The 14,041-nt window shown below is 38.5% G+C and overlaps 4 protein-coding genes across 10 annotated transcripts in view; 1 reads left to right on the forward strand and 3 right to left on the reverse strand.

Moving 5' to 3' along the window:
* Nucleotides 1–519, reverse strand: part of LOC104819569 (aspartic proteinase nepenthesin-1) — a 1,597-nt gene extending 1,078 nt beyond the window's left edge. The window contains exon 1 of one of the 2 annotated variants that reach the window (XM_010549698.2): nt 4–519. In XM_010549698.2, coding sequence (XP_010548000.1) covers nt 4–495 — 492 coding nt within the window. In that variant the 5' untranslated portion in view covers nt 496–519. The other variant, XM_010549699.2, reaches the window with a different exon arrangement.
* Nucleotides 520–4,169: 3,650 nt separating this feature from the next.
* Nucleotides 4,170–5,860, reverse strand: LOC104819570 (caffeoyl-CoA O-methyltransferase 1). Its single transcript, XM_010549701.1, has 5 exons — nt 5,693–5,860; nt 5,481–5,560; nt 5,225–5,369; nt 4,970–5,101; nt 4,170–4,586 (listed from the first exon to the last, which is right to left on the reverse strand). The coding sequence occupies exons 1-5, from the start codon at nt 5,852–5,854 to the stop codon at nt 4,293–4,295; spliced, it is 813 nt and encodes a 270-aa protein (XP_010548003.1). The 5' UTR covers nt 5,855–5,860; the 3' UTR covers nt 4,170–4,292.
* Nucleotides 5,861–8,804: 2,944 nt separating this feature from the next.
* Nucleotides 8,805–11,857, forward strand: LOC104819572 (E3 ubiquitin-protein ligase MBR2-like). 3 transcript variants are annotated; one of them, XM_010549707.2, is made up of 7 exons: nt 8,812–9,092; nt 9,171–9,238; nt 9,554–10,779; nt 10,860–10,910; nt 11,100–11,186; nt 11,279–11,422; nt 11,599–11,857. In XM_010549707.2, the coding sequence occupies exons 3-7, from the start codon at nt 9,598–9,600 to the stop codon at nt 11,731–11,733; spliced, it is 1,599 nt and encodes a 532-aa protein (XP_010548009.1). In that variant the 5' UTR covers nt 8,812–9,092; nt 9,171–9,238; nt 9,554–9,597; the 3' UTR covers nt 11,734–11,857. The 3 variants fall into 3 exon arrangements, with proteins under 3 accessions (XP_010548010.1, XP_010548009.1, XP_010548008.1); XM_010549706.2 differs by lacking the exon at nt 9,171–9,238; XM_010549708.2 differs by lacking the exons at nt 9,171–9,238; nt 11,599–11,857 and having other exon boundaries at nt 8,805–9,092; nt 11,267–11,359.
* Nucleotides 11,858–11,974: 117 nt separating this feature from the next.
* On the reverse strand, nt 11,975–14,029 carry LOC104819571. 4 transcript variants are annotated; one of them, XM_010549705.1, is made up of 3 exons: nt 13,788–14,029; nt 13,626–13,693; nt 11,975–13,542 (listed from the first exon to the last, which is right to left on the reverse strand). In XM_010549705.1, exon 3 carries the CDS (start codon nt 13,508–13,510, stop codon nt 12,128–12,130), a length of 1,383 nt encoding a protein of 460 aa, XP_010548007.1. In that variant the 5' UTR covers nt 13,511–13,542; nt 13,626–13,693; nt 13,788–14,029; the 3' UTR covers nt 11,975–12,127. The 4 variants fall into 4 exon arrangements, with proteins under 4 accessions (XP_010548007.1, XP_010548005.1, XP_010548006.1 ...); XM_010549703.1 differs by having other exon boundaries at nt 11,975–13,693; XM_010549704.1 differs by having other exon boundaries at nt 13,626–14,029.
* Between the last annotated feature and the right edge of the window lie 12 nt (nt 14,030–14,041).

Here is a 14,041-nt window from a genome sequence, read left to right on the forward strand (position 1 = left end):
GGAAGAGCATCCTAACTTGGAGAAGGAAGAAGATTTTTCAGGATCGAAAATCGGGGTAGGCTGGTCGAAACACTTAGTGCAGGGCTTGCACTGGGTCCAGATCAGATCGCTGCCGGTATCGACAATGGCCGAGTAGGTAACGGGCGGAGTTCCGGCCGATAACTTCATCAGGAACTCGCCGTTTCCGGCATGAGTCGGAGCTTCGACGTTAGCGCCGTCATCTTCAGCAGCTAAGACCGCAGCCCTGAGCCTGTGAAGCCTGCGAAAGCCGCGACCCATTCCGCGTTGGATCTTCTGGATCTTGGTCAGGTTCTTACCGGAATCGACGTGATGAAGGGTGAGCCGGAATCCGACGCCGGATCTCTGAGGGAGAAGATCGATCAAAGCCGATCTTCTCGAAGAGGGGAGCCTACTTGTTGCGGAGGAACATGATATGAGCATTAGGGTTAATGCAAGAAAGATCGAAGAAGAAGAAGAAGAAGAAAGGGAAGCCATTGGTGAATGGTATTGAAAGTGTGGAGTTTGGGTTTATATAGAAGATTGGTTAGGACAAGAGAGGAAGATGTAATAATGAAACACCAAAGTGTAAGAACAAAGACATGGCAACTTAAATTGTGGAGAGGCCGTTGGGGGATCCATTCAAACAAGTTATCCCTATTCTTCCGTGGTTGGTTACGGAAAGTGAGACTCTCTTATTTATTTATTTAAATAATATATACGCATGCAATGCACGTACGTAAAAAATACGTACGTATGCATGCCGAAATACGCACACGTAACCCAACCAATTCTTTCCGGGTTTTATTGTATTACCCCGTGGGTACGTATTTGTAGTTGGTGAGATTATGGCACGAGAGATATGAGTTGCAGAATATCATGCCGGATTTTTAGTGTTTTAATTTTACAAGTCATACCAACAATTCATACGTACGGAAAACATATTCTCGCTAAAAAAAAACCCAAAATTAAAAATGAAATTCAATGGCCATAATATTTACACATTCTTGAAGCAAACCCTGACCCTACGATGTTCATCGTCTAGCTTCTCCTTGGTTGAACATTAATTACGCAATCCGGTGAGCCGGTCTGGTTCGGATTCCAGGACCGGCTGGTTCATGGCCGAGTGGTCTTCCCGATCGATAATCGACGAGGTAGCGGTCGAGTTGTGGAGGCACAACAAGAGGAAACCTAACAAGGGCCCGAGTTCACGGCTAGCGGGTACCCGAAAATCGGGAAGAATCCTCCTCGAGATAACCTATGGAACGCATAATGCCGTCAGGAGTTTGGGAAGACAATCTCTCGGAGACACCCATATCCCTCGAATCCATCTTCTCTTACCCTCCCGAACTTCCTCCGCCAGTTCTCATCCACGAATGGGAAACATTTGATCCAGCGTTGCCTGAACGTATAGGAAACGATTAATAGAAGAGTGTATATTCTAGATATAATATCTAGGTTAAATCATAACAATATTAATGATAATATTCTATGAATAATATCTTCCTATATCGGCATCGTTTAAATTTGACGAGACGAGATATTAACGGATAAACGAAACAGACCGAGAGAGTATTTCACAGCGTCAACAAAACAGTAATTTTTGTTAAAGTTTCTCGGAACTTTCTATTACAATCATCAAATATACACTAATTTATCACATCATTAAAGACATAAAATTCAGAAGAAATTTACATGGTTTTGTAAAAATTAATACATAAAAACGGAATCTTGAAGTTTAACAAAATAAAATAGTCTCGTTTCTCATATATATATATATGAGAAAATGACATTTTCCTACACGAATTTATCAAAATGTGACATTTTCCTACACGAATTTTTAATTTGACAAATATCTACACTCAATTAACAAATTAATTGCTGATGTGGAAGGCCACGTGGCTGGATTTGTTTGCCATGTCAGCGCGAATTAAAAAATATAAAAATAAAAATTTTCCTAAAAATAAAAAATAAAAAAATACATATATAAACATATATATGTATTTATATATTTGTATGTATATAAATTTAAATTTCGTATAGATTTTAAAAAGTATATATTGTATAAATTGGGATTTTATACAAATATATATATATATACAAATATATTTATATATACACACATACACATGTAAATATATTTGTATGTATGTATATGTATATGTATATATATTTGTATATATATATGTTTATATTTGTATATATATATGAATATACACATATATATTTATATATTTGTATGTATATAAATTTAATTTTTTTATAAAATTTAAAAATATATATATGCATACATACAAATATATTTATTTTTTTATTTTTTTTAATTCGCGCTGACATGGCAAAAAATCCCACGTGGCATGCCACGTGAGCCACCACGTGGCATGGCACGTCAGGAATTAATTGATAATTTCAGATTGTGTAGTTAATTGCACTAAAATTGGATACTTCGTGTAGGTATTTGGAAAATTTGTTAATTGAGTATACACATTTGTCAAATTAAAAATTCGTGTAGGAAAATGTCACATTTTGATAAATTCGTGTAGAAAAATGTCATTTTCCCTATATATATATATATATATATAATCATTTTGAGTTGTTAAAATATACAAATTTAGAAGGGAAAAAAGGAACTCGACGAGCACGTAATTCAACAGAAAATTACACACGTACATAATTTTAGCTATATTCGTGATTAAGAGTATTTGAGTGTTTTCTTACCAAAAAAATGTAAATTCCCTTTTTTTTTGGAGTGATTACTAACATGACTCCTTCCATCGTCAAATATATCATTACGCTATTAAAACAATAATCAGGTTGGACCCACCGCCACCACCCTCTCACCGAAACAAATAGGGTTTTTGGTTAAACGTGATAAAAAGATATGGTGTTTTGCAAAGTATGATAAAATAGTTATGACCTTTGCAAACTATATATTTTTATAAAATTTTGACAAAACTACCATTACTTTATTGTATAATTTCAATATTGCCATTTAGCGTACTCAAAAAATGTGTAATATAAAAAGCAGATTTTTTTGGAAACTGTGTAATCTAGGAGAGCTGTTTTTCATCAGGGAAAGACTGTTTTTATCTAGGAGAACTGTTTTTTATCCGGGAGAACTGTTTTCCATCCGGGAGAGTCTGTTTTTTGTCCGAGAGAATTGTTTTTCATCCGGGAGAGTCTGTTTTTTATCCGAGAGAACTGTTTTTCGTCCGGGAGAGTCTGTTTTTTGTCCGGAAGAATTTTTTTTCCAGGATAACTGTTTTTGTTCGAGATAGTTTGTTTTTATTCGGAAGAATCTTTTTCTGTCCGGAAGAACTGTTTTTTGTCCGGAAAAATCTGTTTTTCGTTCGGAAAAGTTTGTTTTTTTGTCCGGACGAACTGTTTTTTAGAGGGAGTTATTTTTAGTTCGGGAGTGTACGTTTTTTGTCCGAATGAAAAATAGTTCTCACGTATAAAAAAATTATTTTCATATAAAAAACATTTTTTCCCCGATGAAAACAATTCTCTAAAAAAAAAGTATTCTCCCGGACGAAAATAGATTTTTTCGGATAAAAAACATTTCTTTCGGATAAAAAAAAGTCTTTCCCGAATGAAACAATATTTTTTTCGGACAAGAAACAGTTTTTCTTGATAAAAAAATGATTTTTTCGTATACAAAAACAGTTAAACCAATTAAAACACAGATTCTCACCTATGGAAATTATTATTCCGGATGAAAAAAACAGTTTTCCGAGATAATAGTTTCTGAATAAAATATATATTTTTTATGCTATAATTTTTTTGAAATGTTTAATGACAACATTGAAATTATACAATAAAGTAAGAGTATTTTTTTCAAAAATCATAAAAATGTATAGTTTGCAAATGAAGGAAAAAAAGGTATAGATTTCTAATGACGGTGCAAATTTCCTCAACAAATAAACTGACCACAAAAAGACATATTATCTATTTATGTGCTGCGATTTTTTTTTTTTCTAAATGTGGGTATTTTCGAAATGATTTCCTAATTTATTTAGATGTTATTTTGGATGCTAGATGTATAATTTGTATTTTTTTTCCATACCTAATTCTATGTTTTTATGACTAAAAGTATTAATGGTGCGAGAAAAAAAAAAACTTTGCGGGTATTACACCAAAATAAACCAAAAGGCAAATTATTTATTTGTTCATAAGAAAAAAACATGAATATATATATATATAAATCTTTTTCCAATAGTGGAGTACAGATTACGTTCCGATAAGGATGGGGGTAATAATCATGTGCGATGCGCCCACAAAGAGTCAAATCTCGGTCAGTTGATCCGACGGCAGATAGTGATACCATCACCAACAGGGAGCATGCAGATCTCGATCCGAGGGTCAGCAGCGAGTGCTTTGTTGAGCTCGATGACGAAGTCCCGGTAGTAACGGACGTATTTCCTCATCGGCGCATCAGGTGGTGCCACGACAGAGCCGTTCCAGAGTGTGTTGTCGTAGCCGATCACTCCCCCTACCTTCACGAGATCGATCAGCCGCTTGTGGTAGTTCAGGTAGTTGTCCTTGTCCGCGTCAACGAAGATAAAGTCAAAGCTTCCACGATTCTTCTCCTGCACCCCCACCACACACTATCATTTCTCTTTCCACACAAAAAACAAAATACCCAGTCTTTTTCATATTTTTTTAAAATGAATGATTGTTAATCATATGTTCAAGATTTTTTGAAAATTTTAATTAATATGGAAAATAATATCTAAGACTTGGCATAATATGTATGTCTTGGAAGTTAGAAGTGAATATATTTATCTTTCATGATATACCACTCAAGTCATCTGTTTAGACACGTCACCTAACTTTGTCCTGATCACATGAATTTAAATTTTATTTTTTTGTTAATATTTTATGGTGTATTTGGTAAAAGTATCATTTAATTTTTTTTGGTAAATATATGATTAAATAATTGTGTGATTGTTATGAAGAAGAAGAAGCTTACGTCAGCAACGAGTTGATCAAGAACAGGAAGGGCAGGTCCTTCTCTGAAATCGATCTTGTGGGCAACTCCGGCTTTCTGAATTATCGGCAAACCCAGCTCGTAGTTCTCTCTGTTGATATCCATCGCCAAGATCTGAATTTTAAAGGGAAAAAAAGGCAAATTTAATATCAATAAAAAAACCCGGAAACATAGGGAATGGATCGTGTATATACATATAATATACATATATATGTAGATGTAAGAGTGTATGTATACTTTGCCGTCATCGGGGAGGGCAAGAGCGGTGGCGAGGAGAGAGTAGCCGGTGTAAACACCGATCTCCATCGTGTTCTTCGCGTTGACGAGCTTTATCAACATGTTCAGAAACTGCCCTTCATCCGCAGATGTTGTCATTATGTTCCTGTTTTTTTTTTTTGTCCGAACCCAAAGCCCATCAGAAACGAATTACACGAAGACCCGTGAATGTTTTTTATTTTTAAAATTTATTCGGAGGATCCGGAGGGAAAATTACCATGGGTGTTTCGCTGTCACTTCCCTGAGTTCCTTCATCGATTCTGGCTCCCTCGGATAAACACTTGTCTCCAATATGTACTGCGATGTTCATATGATTCATAAATGTCATGAACTGGTTCGAACCCATCACAAAAATCGTGGACCGTTCGGATTACAGAGTTTTTAACCCGAATCAGACGCATGCATGTGCATGTGTGTGTATATACAGACCTGATACAGATCATCGCTCTGTAAGAGAGACTTGTGTCCGACTTCTTGGTGTCTGAGAGCCTGAGACTGTTGTTGCTGTTCATCTCCATTAGTCGATGTCTCCTTCTTCGTTGCTTCCACCGTTGTCGCCATCTCTATCTCTCTGAAATTCTTTGCTTTCATGGAGATTGGGGGGGGGGGGGGGACAAGGGTATGTGGGGGGGGGGGGATGAACATGGAATATAAAGGAGGAAGAAGAGACCGGTTCGAACCGGTGGGTTTTTGTTTCCCGGGTTGACCGAACCCGGTTCGGGCTTGGTTAGAGACTCTCATTATACGGGAGTAGGTAGGAGTGTGGGTACAAATCCAACGCACCAAAGATTGGTTTGGCAAATGATTATGATAATTAATTTATAAACATACAAAATTAAATTGAAATTTCAATAAATACGTGATTATGTTTTTTTTCCTTCTTTAGAAAAGAAATGATTACGGTTTTTTATAGCGAAGTAAGATTTCCATAGTCTAGGATATTTATTCTATATTTGGGCTATACGTTACTCTATAGATTTTAATTAATATATGCTTATGTGGGCGAAATTGGACTCATCATATGTTTTGGCTTTGGGGCACTGAACACGTATATATACATGTACACACGTGCGTACATATACATGTACACATACAGTATTTTACTACAGGGCCAAATGGGAGGTCAATTTGATCACCAACTCCGCTTTTAGGGTGAAGAGTCATGCAATGGGTGGTAGTAGTGGTAGGTGGTTGGTGAAGGGTTGGTGGAAGACTATTTATTTATTTATTTATTTTCATATAAAAATATTTTCCTCGTTTTAATTAACTAATTGATAACTAATTATGTTTGTTCGTGAATGTGGATCATATTTTGAGATGCCCTCTCTGATGGAAGATGAGGCATATGCTCATATATATATATATATATATATGTATATTGTTGTATATAAAGTAATCATTTCCAGCTGAAATCGGGAAAATAATTTCTATCAAATCTTCAAACTTATAGAAAAAAATTTAATGATTTTAGTATTCGATGATTGTCAGATTTTTCGAAATAATTAACAAGGATAATAGCTAGTAAGTTTAAGGGAAAAAAATGTTTACATATATATATATATATATATATATATATTATATTTTAAAGCTGATGTATTATTTTTAAAATACAAAACAGATTTTTTTTTATTGAACATGAATATTTGGTGATGTTTCTCCCCATTTTTTCGAAAATTGATGTATTGTTTTTCCACTTTCGCATCTATTTACAAATTAGCTTGTAATTTTTAATATTCATTTAATTTAGAGATTTAAAATTTGATGGTATTTCCATTGACATGTAAACGATGAAAGATTTGAGATGATGTAGACTTTTTCGCTCACAAGTTGGACCCAACATATCGTGGGTGAGTGGTCAAACTTGGATAAGAGGTAACTCCACCTTGAGGCTGAGTGTTCGATTCCTAACTGGTGGGGAAGAAAGTAATTCCTGGATTTATATGATCCATATATAAAGGTTGTTTCCGAACCGGAGGTTTACCTAGTTAGCGCGTCCGAATGATAACAGGTGAGGGTCTTCCGTTATCCAAAAAAAAAAAAGATTACAAGTTGGCCTATATTTCATTAGGCTGTATTTATAATAAGCTCGAGATTATTATTTATAAGACATATATGTGGAAGCCGTCGAATGAAGAAGAGGCTTCGGGAGTTGCTGAGCAAAGTGGAGGTTTCGGAAACCGCCCATTGATGGCACTTTGGTAAATTCGCATTGGTAAACCGAAGGGTAACCGAGATTTCAGCTAAACCGATCGTGAACCGAAAACCAGGGTATTTTTTAAGCTGGTTTAGGATCGATTTTGGTCTACTAGACAGTTTCTCTTCGTTTTTTTCCTCTGTGACTTCTTCAAGAACCGGAGAATATCATTCTTGTGAATCCTTTGAAATTCAAGTGGAGTCATGATATCACAAAGATTTGTCGTAAATAAAATTATCATATGAGTGGTCCAAATATATAATTGTTATGTTATAAGAAGACCAAATTTATTTAGAAGTTTTATCTAATCGTCTTTTTTTTTGTTATTAAACTCATCCAAGATTGAAAAAACAAGACGAAAAAGGAATACCACCAAAATACAAAGCTTTTTTTTTAAATCGAATTTTCTTGAAAATGTGAAAATAATCTATTAGGAAAGCATTGTTTTAATGGTTTAAAGCATTGTTTGCCAATATGACGATTAATAATTTAATGGTTTAACAATTTTTAGATGATTTAAGGGTTTACAAATATTCAGATTTCTAATAAACGAAATCAAATAAAATAAAATTATATAAAAATCAATTCAATTAAAAAATGATTAAAAATAAAAAAGGGAAACTAAAAAAAAATTATTTCACGTACTCAGAAAAAATCATATACTTTAGAAATGTTATAAAAAACATCCATTATAAAAACCATATATTTGGTTTAGTTTACATCAGTGACAAAATTAGTGAATAAAAACGGAAAATTGTATAATTTATATATAAACTAATGCCATAACATAAAGGATAATGTATATTTTTTAGAATTAATAAAGGTGATTTTTAACAAACCTAAAGTAATTTTCTAGTAAATGAGAAAGTTAAAAGGTGTGTTAGATTAAAAATAAATAAAATGAAGAATATTTTTTAAAAAATAGTATATATTTTTTTAAAAGTAAAAATAGAGTAAAATTCAAATAAACCAACATATAATATAAAAAGATACAAGTTCATCTAGCTATTAAAAAAAAAATAATGTAATGTACTACCGAAACCCATATGTTCATCTACCTATTAGGGTTTAAATTTGATGGTTATATCTATACATACATACATACACACATACACGTGGACCCACCTCTTCACCGCATGAATGCTACGTGGACGTCGACTATATGCAGGACCAGGGAAATCAAGAAGAAGAAGAAGAAGCTTAAGCTATTAAACGCCACACCACTCGGGCAAGTCCAACTCTTTATATTCATGGTAATCGTAATTATAAAATCTAATGATTTTTAATTTCAATAAAAAAATAAAAACCCAAATAAAAAATATCACATTAATCCCCCTCATCCACTGCTTATGCTCTCTGTCCTTTCTCGTGTGTTATTTCTCGTCTTCTTCTTCTTCTTCTTCTTCTTCTTCTTCTTTGTTCCTTCGTTTTCTTGGAAAAGTTTTGCGTTTTCTTGGAAAGTATAGAATCGAAGAGAGGAGAAAACACCCAGAAAGGAAAATAAGAGAGCCTGCCATCCCATAAAGAAACGCCTTTTCTTTTATTCTTTCAAGAAAAAATCTTTCCTTTTTAGATTTTTCTGGGCATCACAGAGATTACTTGAAGACCCGTCTGATCCTCTCACAGATTCTGCCGGTACCGTCCCTTCAATCTCACGATTTTGTCCTTTTCGTCACTCAACTCGATCGATATCTCATATGTTTCATTGTCCAGATTGTCTCGTTCTTGTGATTCTCTGCAAGAGCTGGGCGACGCTGACAGATCGGGATGACCCATTTTAGGTTTCCATTCCAAGATTAGAAATTTAATTCCTCGTCGGATTTTCGGTCCCGATTTCTTCATGAGTCTTTTTTTTTCGTTTCCGTTGTTCTTCATCCGAATGTGCAGCAATTCATGATTAGGTTACATTGTGATGGATTTGGTGTTTTCAGTGTCTTGTCGGATTCCGATTTTCTTCCAACTGTTTAACATGGGCATGATCATAGCTTAAATCCGGAAGAGACTATGAAATAATGTAGAGTAGTTCGTGCACAGTTGTTTCCGAGTTCTCGTTCATTTTTCTCATGTATGTATGCTTTCGTCTTGCTTGATTTCAGGATTCCGTAAGGGAGTTTTCGTTGTGTTCTTATCGGTCAGAGGTATGGATCCACCGCAAAGGCCACGCCGTACAGTCAGTTCATCCGAAGAAGTGGATGGACAGCCCATTTCTAGCACCGGTTCAGAGACCTCTTTGGATCCGGTGGACGGTCAGTTTCCAAACTGCATTACACCTTCGGGACGGTCAGCTCATATAAGCTCCAGTGGTCATGAAAGCCATGGCTGGTCGAGTTCTGGCAATTCCGGTATTCATTCTCATGCTGGCTATGTCCAAAATGTGCCGACTTTCTTGCAAGGTTCAAGCTCCGGTCGTATGGACAACAATGATGGCGGTGGGCGGAGCTCTGGGGTAGTTTTCCGCCATGATAATAACTGTAGCGGTCCAGCTTCTTCCCTCGATGGTTGGGGTTCCTCGTGCAAAAGAAAGGCTCTCGAAGGAGCTTCAGGCCATGGCTTACCCCATTATGATGGTTCAAGGTGTGGACCGGGTGGTAGAAGAGCTGTTGGGTCAAATGATTCTCCTTCTACGAGAAATCCTCTGAGTTGGATGCAGGACTCGGTACCATTCAGTTTATCATCAGCTGAAATTTCTGCACCACAGCATTTACCAGTGACTACCCCTTCTGGTATCCCGAGCTGTAACGAGAGTCAGTCGAATATCATCCACCTCCCTGTTTTGACTAGGAATATACAACAATTTGCCCGGAATAATAGTCCGGGTATCGTGATACGTGGAGGGAGATTTGGACTACCACCAGACGTGCCGAGAAGAAACCCCGAGTATCATTTGTTTAGACCTTCCACTGAAATGAGAAATCCAATGCCGGATCAGTCCACTTGGAGTTTCAGTCGTGGAAACCCTCGGCCGGGAATGAGTTCAAGCATCCCTTCTTTCCAGCCGATTCCCGCATGGATTCTTTCCCGGAGTGGCTCGACGCATAATCCATCAAGAACATCAGAGCTTGCTCCTTCGTCGTTATTTTCTTCCATCGGATCTGAATCTGCCAGTCGTGGTGGTCCTCTGCCTTCAATACGCACAGGCCCTTCTGTTCCATGGAACGAGGCGGCGGCAATGCCTTCTGGGTCTAGCGGCAGGAGCCATCATCGGCCATGGCCCAGAAGATCGGGACTGGCATCGGAGAGGCAGAATGATCTTCGCCATTTGCAACATTTAGGAAGGAGTTTATCTGCTGATATCGATAGAAGGAACCAGCTCATGTCCGAGGTTTTCGACCTTTTGCTTCATCTTTTACTTCATTAGTATATATGTAATGGTTAATTGGATATGTTCATCTTATTTGACAGATACTTCAAGTGTTGAATGCCATGCAACAAGAGGAAAATATACCGTTCGAGGTACGGTTTTTTGTCGTAACAAGTCGGTCCATGCTGTTATAAACCGTTTATACTTTGTAGCTACACAGTATTCAGTAATTTGAAGGGTCTTGAATTAGTAGAAACTCACCTCTGAATCCAATAGATGATACAGAAATTTCGGGCATTTATAGAAGTATGTGTTTATTTACTGGTTGAATCATATGACAGGATGATCCATTTATGTACCGTGGCACGGCCGAGGTGCATGACAGGCATCGTGATATGCGTCTTGACGTTGACAGCATGTCGTACGAGGTGCTTGATCGGTTTTCTTTTTACCTTATATATCTCTCAATTCTTCTTCTTCTTCTCTGCATTTTTACCGACATCCGTAGGGAAATGTATAGGAGCTATTGGCACTGGCGGAGCAGATAGGGGACGTGAGCACGGGCTTAAGCGAGGAGGTGATCCTGAGAGCGATGAAACGGCACAAGTATGCGAATTTAGATGGCGAGTCCCGGCAGGAGACAGAGGCTTGCTGTATTTGCTGGGTAATGATACTAAAGTATGACCTTACATAATAACACACTGCCTGTCTTGACCAAAGGGTCGCTGGCCGGAAGACTCGACCCGTCTTTACCCAAAGGTCTCCCCGTGGGCAGCTCGGGTCGGGTGGGATCAGTGTCGTTGGCTGGTGAATCACTCTGCTTGACGTTTTTTTGGACAGGAGGAGTATGCAGAAGGAGATGATCTTGGGACCCTAGAATGTGGCCATCAATTCCACACAGACTGCATCAAGAAATGGCTCGTGATCAAGAATCTCTGCCCCATTTGTAAGACAACGGCTCTTTCCACCAACTGAGAAGAGACGTCAAGTGGATCAGATCTTGCTACTCTTTTGTCTTTACAAGTCAGATATATGTTCAGAGCTATAAATCTCCATTAGATTCGATTTCCCTACGAAGCATTCATCTCTATTTCATAAAGTTTCAATCTTTACATCTGCTTGAACGTAGATTCAAGAATGCCTAAAAAGAAAGACAACGTGGGACACTCAAATCATCTCTGTAAATCTCTGCCCTATAGAGAAGAGTATACGGAGAAAATATACAGTAGCAGGATGTTAAAGAGCTTACATGCTCGTTCATGGAGGAACATGTCATATCTTCTTCCTCAGAGACTGTCTGCACCACGACGGGACGATTGAACGGCTGAAAAAAATGCACCGTCTGGTCTATAGGTCGGTTTCGGGAATTTTAATAAAGGGGCTCGATGAACTTCTGCTCGGTTGCAGGATCTTTGTAAATGATGACAACGTCCCTGACCTTGTCCAGGAGCTTCTCCAAGTGATCGACCCCGAGCTTTCGGTAGTCCAATGGCTTCTTGTACCTCTGTCGGTATTTTTCCTCAAAAGAGCCGACTGTTATCCGACAAGAGTAGCTCACTAGAATCTGTTGCAGCTCATGCCTGAACTCTTCCAAGTTCCTGTCCACATCAGACAACTTGGCCGAGGAGCCGCCTCTGATGGCTGCTCCTCCGTCATCATCCAAGCTCTCGTCTTTCCCTTTCTTGTCCTCCTCAAGGAGAGGAGTGCTAGGGTTTGCTTTCCAGTTCCGAAGGTAGACAAATCTTTTGTTGCCTTTACCATCCACCGCGATGGCGTCGCCCATCTTCTTGAAAAGATCCACGAGCTTGAGTGCTCCGTACTCCGATACGTAAAGGGGTTTACCGAAATGCTTCTGGTATACGGATGGAACACGCAAGAGCGACATACAACCATCCGAAAGTTCGAGAAGTCTCACCAGTTGTCCCTTCAGACCATTTACATCGCCAGGTGCTGCGACCCACATGGCGGGATCAAGCTCGTCGTAAGAAGACGGGAAAGCAGTGGGATGACAAGTCAATGCGGTAGTATGCTCGGTAAGAGACTGCAAGACCGTCGAGGAATCTCTCGGGTTATAACAGTTCCGGGAGATTCCTCTATACAGAATCGCTTCTTCTTCTTCTTCTCCATTCATCCCATTCGGGTTATCCTCCCTGCCGATGAGGTGCTTAGCCATATCAGATAGCCTCGACTGAGGAACGAAGCCTTCACCGCGAACAATGCTTTGCCAGTTCCAAACGAACCTACCGGCATTACACAAAGCTGAATTAACAACGACGCCCGAAGGTACGACTAGAATCACATTGTATCCGCGTTGGCCGAGTATGTGAAGGGCCGGAGCAAAATCGACATCTCCCGATATAAGCACGATGGAAGAGGGAGGCCGGTTATCGAGCGCAAACAAGAACATGTCGACCAAGATAGCCTTATCGGCCGCGTCTTTCCTCCCGTTAGGTACATCGACAAGCTTCACTCCCGTTCTCTGGCAACCTTCCCTAACTCTACGAGGAAACGAATTGAAATCTCCGTAAGCCGAGAATGCAACCACAGCACCGTTTATGGCAGGATGCAGTCTCAGGGCCATTCTTATGTTGCCGGCAACATCTTCCGGACGGACACCGCTCGGGACAGGGCAGTTCTCCATGTCCCAGAGAATCGCCACTGGACCGCCGGCCGAACAGCGGTTCTGTAATGAGGCTGAATTGGGCTGAACGGCGTCCGTTTTCGCTGAAGATTCTGCGTCAGGATTCGACATAACTTTTCGGACTTTATCATCAGACGCTGCTCCTGGAAATGAGAAAACAAGAAGATCGCGCAGGAGAAATGATGCGATTAAACGGAAAAATTGAAGGAAATTGACGATGACTAACACTAAGGATTGTACGAAAGAACACCAAGAAAGTTCAACTTGTAGAGTTTTCTCGGCATCCAAACAGAACTACACCGCAAGTGAAGTGCAAAAATGGATCAGAATCGATGAATTCCGATCATAATCGATCGTTTTCTTGTCAACAGAGGGAAAAGAACAATACCGTGACCAGAAGGAGCGAGAAGAAAACGCAGATCTAGAAGAAGATCGAAGACCCTCCCCGAAAGAAATTAATTGTCACAGCAATAACCAAAGCAAATGGGCACACTTTCACTTGTTGTTGATGATGGGTTTCTCCCTCTGGTACTCGGATTTTCTCGGGAAAATTTAAGAAGAAGCGGAAAGATGCGAGTAAGAAAGAACGGTCGAAGATTGTATATAAATAATAATATTCCTCGGATTTGTTTTTTTTTATTT

This window comes from Tarenaya hassleriana, unplaced genomic scaffold (genome assembly GCF_000463585.1).
Source record: "Tarenaya hassleriana unplaced genomic scaffold, ASM46358v1 Cleome3, whole genome shotgun sequence".
In the NCBI taxonomy this organism is placed as follows: Eukaryota; Viridiplantae; Streptophyta; class Magnoliopsida; order Brassicales; family Cleomaceae; genus Tarenaya; species Tarenaya hassleriana.